Below are 9,021 nucleotides of genomic sequence, written 5' to 3' on the forward strand. Positions count from 1 at the left end.
GGGGCTCAGAGATGAGGCCTCGTCCGCCGACCGGGGGAAAGACTTCGTCGACGCACCCGCAACTTCAAATCCGTCTGTCGTCAAGGATGAGTGAGTAAGATGACCGTTCAGCTCAAACGCAGGCAAAACCAATTTGGCTGCTTATCTGCATTTGTGTCGGGCTGCCAATGGAATTTGGGGCCCTTACCCACCAATCAATCAGCATTTCTACTGCCGCAATTTGATTCGATGTTTTTCTTTCTCATGCTGCATGCAGCATTGACACGGCACCGATTTCTTTCAGCGGCATTTCCGTCGTACGGCTTTTCCGGGACGCAATTCTGTGCGCACGCGTTTTGTCCATGGGAGCGCTAAGTGGAGAACAGCAAGTCATTTATCGCACGCAGGCAACATGTTTTTGTTTTCTCCGGGAAGAACTGAGACGGCTCAACAACGGATCCGCTTTCTAATCCACGGTGGCCATTGGCACCGTGTCGTTTTCAGTCAGGTCTCAATAAATAGCCGGTACTGTCTGTGGTGCTGAAGTGAGAAATCCAGACAACTGTCCGGGTCATCTTGGCTTTTAATAGCCTCCCCTTTTAATCAGACGATTAAAAAAAAAAAAAAAAAAAAACCACCAACAACTGGCGCCATCAGATCACGACCCTTTGACACAGAGCTGAAATGAGCGGCGGCCGTCGAAAGGCCGCCCTTTTTTGAAACAACGGCCGCGGCGCTATCGAGTCGGAAGCCGCGGAATGCAAGGAGGCCGGACCATCAATCGGGTCTTTGCACTTACCAATCGACGCTAAGAGAGCGTCTCCTGTAGGAATGCGCTCCTTCCGACGCCGTCTTCTCGGCCTTGGCTGGACGTTCTTTGAGGGAGAGACGATGGGTGAACTTGGAGATTCCGGACTCGGACCTTGCCAAAGAAGGGGGGAGAGAGCAACGTCAGAGAAAGATTTTTTCAGTCGAGCAGAAATGAAGAACGAGAATTCTCAAAGAGCTTTTGAAACATTCCCCCCCGTCACATTTTCAAATCGGGGCCATTTGTGCGTCTGTGTGCGCGTTTCTTCTCAATGTTTGGCTTGGGATGCTTGAGATGTAGCGCGCACCGCGAGCTCTGCGGCTCTTTCAAATACATTTGAGAGATGTCAAGGTCACCACCGATCTGACGAAGGGGCGGCGGAACATACGAGCGGCGCGGACAAATAGCTGGCCCGGTTACAACGGCCGCGGCTCCAAAAGGACGAGTGCGGGCGGCGAGGGGGGGAAAGGAAGCTTTGCTGCCAATCTGACTGCAAAACGCCGCAAAGGACGCAGGCGCCCATCTGTGCGAGGCCAACGAGCACGCACGCAGGCTTGCGCAAAGTTGGATTGGGGAACAGAAGGCTCAATATGTTTCATTAGGCCAACAAAAAGCCTTTCAGTGGTCCAATCATAAAAGGCAGCGGCCAGGCTATGCGCATTGCTAATTAACAGGGCTCAAAGAAAGCCTTGTTTTCCTACATGCCATACGCTCGGCAGCTAAATGCCCCCCACCCCACCCCACCCCCCGCCGCCACGGACTGAATTCTCACCAGGAGAGCAAAGCGTGAGGAGGGTGACGCACGTCTGGCTCGCGTGGCCTTTGGTCGAGGTTCTTCTGCGTCATGAGACGGGGGCAAGGACACGCGGCGGCCGCCGAGGACCGGTCGCCGTGTTTTGTCTTGAGCGGGAGGCCGATGCGCGCGGCGAAAGAAACCGGTCCGTCGCCTCCATCGATTTCAATGTCGCGTGTCTTCCCATTCGGAAGGTACGCAGCTTGCGACCAACGTCGGTCGGAGCCATTTCAAAACGTGCAACTTGCGAATGGCAATCGCACGTCGGCCGCGAGCCGGTGCGAGAAGCGCTCGGTGGAACGTAAATTAGGATTAAAGTCATGGCCAGTTTTGGCCTTGTCGAAACCATCATCTTAACAGCCGTCCATCCATCGTCAAGGGAAAGAATGCGAATAACATACTTTGAAAAATGGAAAACGCTTTCGGGGCTCAAGGAAAACGGAGCGGAACGGAACAGAAAAAGTGACCGAGGCGATGGTAATTGCACCCCCACACCCACACCCACCCGGCCACGCATATGAGGGTGGATGTTGACGGTGTGATTTCATTTGTCATCAGGACTGTCCGTTCGCTCAAAGGCGAAAAGAGTCGTCGAAGCAAACGGACGGTACTCACTTCTTGTGCGCATTCTCCTTGCGATCGACCGAGCCCAGGCTCTGTAAACGAGAGACAAAATCAACATGAGAAGCGGGAACTTGGATGTCGTGTTTCTCAAGCGTCATCGAAGCATTTGACCGCGCATCATACAAAAGGCCGTTGGAAGCTCGGGCCAACGCTCGTCTTTGTACGGCGCCGCGTTGCCGAACGGCCAACCGACCGACGAAGAGAGCCGCGAACATTCAGGACGTTTCCTCAACGCTTCGACGGCCCAACGGAAACGACTCAAAGCCTCGGCAGCAGTATTTCGGCAGCGTACGGTGGCCTACTTTGGACTCGAGTTTCATTTTGCAGGCGGCCGCTGCAGCGGCGCAATTCGCGGTCGCTTGGATTGTGACGTCGGCATTGAAAATCCTCTGAAAAGAGCAAGAACAGAACGATACATTTGACGACTTTGCATGTCGAGATCCCCACCCTCTCCCGCCGGCGGCATCGGGTTTCAGGCTCAAGACATTTCAACGGCACGATGGGTAAGGCGGGCCACTGGACCTCAGCGCCTATGGAGGAGAGGCAAAGAACCACCGCCGACCTTCACGCGGCATCGCGATTCGGCGTAAGCGCAAGGAGGGATGACACGACGGTCAATGAAGCGCTCCCGCAAAGCCGACGTGGCGTTTGCGCCACGTGATGAGGAGCCGCCGCTTTGGTGACGCGAGCGGGTCGCCGAGACGAGCGGCATCCCCCGCCGACTGCGATCGGTGTGACGGCATGCCGCGTCCCCGCCGATAAAGGCGTCCAAAGTAGGAAGCGCCGATGCGCCGAATCAACGCCGAAGCGGTCGGCGGCAACCCGCTGACTCAATCCCTTCACTTTGCCTCCCTTCATTGACGTGTGCGTACGTACCTGTCGAGTGCACCTCTCCACGCCTCGGAGCCCCCAAAGCGCTCCCCAGGCCGGCGGGTGCGGCGGAGGCTCAAATTGCCGTTCGCACCGGCTCGATTTCAACCCGAGCCGCCCGCTCGCGTTTTCTTGCTCGCTTGCGCTCACGCGGAGCTTTTGTAAAGCTTGCCTCGATGGCGGCTGCGACCGCCGCCGACTTGTTGTACTTTAATTGCGGTTGCTAGGCGATAAGCTTCGACCAATTCCGCACACAGCGAAAGCGGGGGGGAGCGCATGAGCGAGAGGAGGGGCGGGGGCAGCGGAGTGACAGAATAGGGAAGGAGGCTTGGAGGACACGCTCGTTATAGACACAATAGCCGGAGGAAAATGACGGAGGTGGCTCGGTGCCTCGCGCAGGAGGAGCGAAGGGTTGAGGATGCGCAGGCGCTGGCTGCGCGCTCTTACTTTTCCACCCGCTTCTGCAATCTGCAGCACAGAAGCCCGAAAGCGAGATCAACATTTCCTTCCGCTTCGATTACAATCCATACGAGGATGTGGACACTTCACGTCATCAATAAACACGCAAAAGGAGAAATCGAAGAACGGAGATAAATCTTCAGTCGGTTTCAAAATAAGTGGAATAAAAACTCAACTAAACTAAACGATCCTGCCCTCATCAAAACTGAACGAAGAGTCGCGATTTCAAGTGATGTTGCAAACATACTCGAGCTTAGGGTTGGGAAAACTTATTGGCTCGGGGGCCACATTGGCTTTTGAAATTTGACATGGGCCGGCTCAGCATAAGATGTGGGGACGATTTAAAAAAAAAAAAAAAAAAACTGCATTTGTTGACAGTCCATATCAAACATCAACAGAACAAAAGTATGAACGTACTAGAAAGTATCCCTCCAAATGTTGCTGCTGTAAATTGCGAATTTCTCCATCGTGAGACAAATGCAGGTTTTCTTATCTTAACATACGTTTTGTTTGTTTTTTTTAATGAGAACTGTGTTGTTGATGACCCATTTTAGCCAGTGCATTGCTGCAGATGGGTTGTGATCTGAACAGTACAAGTAGAGTGACAGCGTAATTTCGAGTTCAGGAATCATATTTGCGGTGTCCAATCTTTCCTTACAACCGAATTTCCTTTTGTGGAAAACAACGTCATCGTTCCATGCATGTCCCGTATGAACGCCCAATTCTGTTCAAACATACACGTGTGACAACACGAGCAACAAAGCGCAGCAATGTATTGCCCCAACACAAAAACTGCAGTATACAGTCGAGGTATATGAACAAAAAATACGGCGATTTGCTCCAAAATGAGACTAGTAACAGACCTTGGTAGCTTTTCTTTCCACTCACTCGCTCGCTGACTGTCTCGAAGTCGACCAGCCCTCGATCGCCACCCAAGACGGCGTGGCTCAGCTGATGCCGCGCAACCAATTTCGGAAGCCAACCAGGGCCACGGAACGCTTCCAAGTCCCCCGTGCCCATCGTTAGCGCTCTGGAGCTCGCCTTCTCTCTTCTCAGCGGTCCAACTTTTCGGAAGTTTTTTTTTTTTTTACCGCGGTAACAGTCAAACCATTCTCGGAAACGTTCATTGACTCGACTGTCGGTCGAGCCGCAAGCAATTCGCTCTGAGCAGGGAAACTGCCAGAATCGGACCGAGAAAAAAATGGCTTCCTTGTTTTTCAAAGTCTCTAGATTCGAGTCTTTCCGACTGTTTCGTCCTTTGGAACCCGCTTCACTTCATCGGATGCATTTCACTTTCTCTTCCGCGGTCATTACCGCGCCTCTTCGTTTGGACGCCACGATCTCCAGGACGGAAATATAAACGTAAATGAAGGAATTCCAGTAAAACTCACTACAATTAGAGTCACTAACATGTCGCCGTTTTGGGTCCAATGTTAGCGAATAGCGGCGCGGACGCAATCATTCTGTCGTATCGAGCGGGAGTTGCTTGAGTTAGCGCTACTGCGGGCTTCCGTATGGCTTCCGCGTTCCGGAACTTCAAATTGTTAGGAATCGATGGTTCATGTAATGTAGTCGTAGACAGTTTAATCCATACGTTTTAGTTTATTCTTATTATTATTATTATTATTAGTTTTATCCCCCGCCCATGCTCTGCAACTTCAAGTCAATGCGCCACCTGGCGTTGAAATGCCTGTCATTACGAGTCCAAATGAAATGAATGCAATCATTCACATCGAACCTTAATTGTGTACCGACATTCGGCGGGCGCGATTAAAAAGACCAGCGGGCCCATCTTTGGTCTAGTTTGAGACCTGTTTTCTGCTTGCAAAAAAAAAAAAAAAAAACAAAAAACTTTCAAGCTGAATGTGCAACTCCAATATCCTGCATTTTGTGTCCAATTCAGTGCAAGAATGGATTTGTGGGGAAATGGCTTCTGTGGAATTGAATCTTCAACGGCAGCCTTATTCTGCCCACGCTTTAAAAAGTGGATCGAAGCGAAGCTTCAGGTCACACAAAGAGGGTTCACCGTGAACTCAGTCAGGGTGTCCGAAAAGTAGGCGTCTCCTTTCAGGATTGACTCGGGCAAACGTGAGGTCACGCACATTCACCTGGAGCCCCCCCGCCAATCGCCACCAAACGAGATTTCGGCCTGGCGTCACTCGCTAAGCCACACCCCTGAAAGGCACACGCAGACACACGTCGATCGACTATTTTCAGGTCAAACGTCGGCGCCCGAAAATGCGTTTCACACAAAGCGATTGATTCGGCAAGACGGCGGCTCATGGCGAGCAGGTGCCCCGCCGCCTCATTTGGTGACGCGGCGCGCACCTTCATTCCCCAAATAAAAGATCATCGGCAGCATTGCAGCCACGCTGACTCATATGTTCTGCTGCAACTTTGAGGTTTTGGTGAGCCGCCGTGACAATCCACCAGCAGACTTGGCGAGGGCAGACAACAAGTACTTGTGTGGCCCTTCCACGGGTTTAGGTAAGTAGGGGGGAAAAAAAAGCCACGAGGCATGCTCTCGCTCAGACACACGCTAAACAAAACAAACATCATCAAAAAGGTCAAGTTTGCTTCGCCCCCCATGCCCCCCCCCCCACTCATTTGCGTAGGCTTCCACAAAATAAATAGCCGTCTATACAATGTCCTCCTGGGTATAGAAAAGTAAACACGTGCGTCTAAGTGTGACCTACGTGATACACTGGCTTCACAGTGACTCCGACGACTAATGAGAAATGCGAGGAGAGGGGGAGGAAGACAAATCACATCGCAATGCAAATGACATCACGGCGGCCGCACGCAGTCACGACGGGCACCGGGCCGTCCGTCATCGAGGCAAACCAAGCGCTCCCTCCTTCGACCGCAGCCGTCGCCGAATCGAAACGCGCGACCGTGAATTTGGCCTCCCGTCATCGCCGGGGAAAATCTTGTCTCCGAAAGCACCTCGGAACGATGCTGCGGCTCGAGAGCGGGAGTGCGGCAAGGTCACGCTCAAGCTTGCCCGGACGCGCGTTCTCTCCCGATCCGCCGCGTTTGCTTTGGAGCGCGACATGTATGCGGTCATGAGACATTAATAGAGTCAAAGACATGTTGAAAAATGAGCTTGAAAATGTGCGCGCGCGTGCTCACTGTGAGCGTCTTGAGGCTGTCACTCAGCCCAGCTCGCAGGGTGGTCCAAACACTGAGCCCTCTTTACTCGCTCACGCACACACATTCATACCTCCATAGGACACACACGCGCGCACGCACACGCACACACACGCGCACGCACACAAACAAACAAACACTCAGTAGTGTCCATGTCATGGACATAAGAAAGTCGACATAAATATCTGAGCATACGGCTGGATATATGCGAGCGTAATGAAGCCATCCAATAACCTCGGCGCTTGCCCCTCTTCCTGCATCAAACCAGACAGCTAAATATACCGCCGCAGGCTCCTTCGCGCGGCGGCGGCGGCGCTACACAGCGAGCCTTTCACGCTCAGCCCCCGTAGGCGAGTGCCCGTGAGCGGCGCGTCAATGAACAATTTTCTCCAGGGCGCTAAGCGGCATTAGCGTGGCGGCAATTGGAAGCGGCCGGCCCGGCCGCTCGACCATGAAGCGGGATGGCTCCTTGGCACTTTCAATGGGATGGCTGACGATCGGCATGGTTTTTTTTGCCGTTCGGCACTCGCGCCCCGAGTCGGCGCGGGCGGACACCGACTCGGGGCGCGAGACTTCTTCGCAGGACCGTTGAAATGTTGCGAAAATGCTGGCTGCGCGGCAAGAAAAGCGTCGGCGTCCTTTCACAAGGAACCATTTAAAAACGGGAAGGCGTGACCGGCCACGCCGCCGGGTCGCTTAAGCGTTGCCTCATGAGCGGGCCGGCCGCTGTCAAGGCGTCTCGGAAGACGCCGTGAGCGCAGGTGTAAAGACACGGCGAGGCCTCATTTCGAAACGCGCGGCCTTAACCTCCCACTCGGGGACGACAAAGCACATCGGCAGCGCTCGCTAATGACTAGCAGAAGCTCCGGGAAAAAGCGACGCCTCGCGCCGGATCGCGCGGGGCCCGTCTGAGCCGCGCCAAAGCGAGAGCCGCCGCCGCCGCCGCAGGAATGTGCCGCAAAACTTGATGGCGTGCCGGTTGTTAACATGTCGAGAGCTGACGTTTCATGGCAGCCCTTGCTAATGAGAAGAAAAAAAAAACAACTTTTGATGTGCGAGCCACAGACCAAGTCCTCATGTCGAGAAAGCGTGCCAAACCGCCACTCCATTGAGCATATAATGTTCATCTACAGACAACAAGCCGCAGCGTCATCGTTATTTATGAGCCGACGGATCTGGATGAGCGCAACGTGACGTTTTCGACATCTCCCGCAGTCGCCTCCGACGCACTCGTTCCAAAATGACAAAGATTCCACGTCAGCCCAACAACAACAACAATGAGAAGAAGCAAGCCTTTGAGGTGTCGCTAAGGGGCGGGCCGCCCGCTTTCAATGCAAAGACGAGCTGGACGTGAAACGGAGCTTCGCCGAAACTTCGCTTTCAATCCGTCACTCTTTTCTCGGAGGCGCCGTTGTGTGCCTGTGGCCTGTTTACAAGGATAACTGATTCACCCTCTGCGGTTTGGCTTGGCCGATTGCGGGGGACGGACGGGGGGGGGGGGGGGAATGAATTTACAAACCGCCTCCTCGGCGTCGATTCCCGAATTTCTCCCATCATGGTTCTACCTCTCGACATGTTCCTTAAACGTCTCCAGTCACACTTTTCCACTGCGAGCGGGAGTCTGTTTGTGTAAAGCCAGAGGGGCGGCCAGCGCTGGCCAGAGGCTCATTTTTGTGGCTCGTCCAATGTGTATCCCGACAGCTCGGAGGCGTCTCGGGGGCCGGCGCTATTCCCCCGCGCGAAAAAAACCAAAACAACAACAACAAAAAAAAAAAGCCTTTGCGATGTGCGGATGGACAGAGGCCAAACGGAGGCACCCCCCCACGCTACGAGACAGAAACCAGCGCCGGTCTGCTTATAGGTGGCCCGTATTGAAAACGGAGGGCCAAGGGTTGCTCGACAGACCAGTAGCCACGACCGGAATGAAAATCTAAATGGGCTTTCACGGCTGGACTAAATTGTAACAGTATCTCTCCAAAAGCACAAATTGTCCGCCTGCCTGTCGACGGCCGTGGTCGCCATGGCCACCCGCGACACGGCCTCGTCTGGGGGAGCGGCTTATTATGAAAACGCTCAACCGAATGGAACGCTCCAACTCAAAGGAGCGCGGCAATCCGGATTTATCCGCAGCAGCAAATTGAACGGCTTTTATTTGAAAAGTCTCTGGAGTCGCCCGACTCATTTTGCTCCCTGTACGGCACTTTGTGCGCTCCAGAAAGAAAGTTGAGTCCATGAGTCTTGCCCCCCCTCCCCCTCCCCCCGACGGCCTCTCCGGTTTGGTCCATTTTGGCCTCGGTATCCGGATGGCGACATCCTAGATGGCAAAGGACCCCCCCCC

The 9,021-nt window shown here is 53.8% G+C and overlaps 1 protein-coding gene across 1 annotated transcript in view; it reads right to left on the reverse strand.

Annotated features, from left to right (window-relative positions):
* Positions 1-9,021, reverse strand: part of ankfn1b (ankyrin repeat and fibronectin type III domain containing 1b) — a gene marked incomplete at its 3' end in the record, with an annotated part of 56,070 nt that overhangs the window by 22,263 nt on the left and 24,786 nt on the right. Inside the window, exons 4-5 of the mRNA XM_019883314.1 lie at positions 2,196-2,236; positions 779-901 (exon numbers count right to left, since the gene is read on the reverse strand). Coding sequence (XP_019738873.1) covers positions 779-901; positions 2,196-2,236 — 164 coding nt within the window. The remainder of the gene's footprint in view (positions 1-778; positions 902-2,195; positions 2,237-9,021) is intronic.

This window comes from Hippocampus comes, unplaced genomic scaffold (genome assembly GCF_001891065.2).
Source record: "Hippocampus comes isolate QL1 unplaced genomic scaffold, H_comes_QL1_v1.1 scaffold367, whole genome shotgun sequence".
Taxonomy (NCBI): domain Eukaryota; kingdom Metazoa; phylum Chordata; class Actinopteri; order Syngnathiformes; family Syngnathidae; genus Hippocampus; species Hippocampus comes.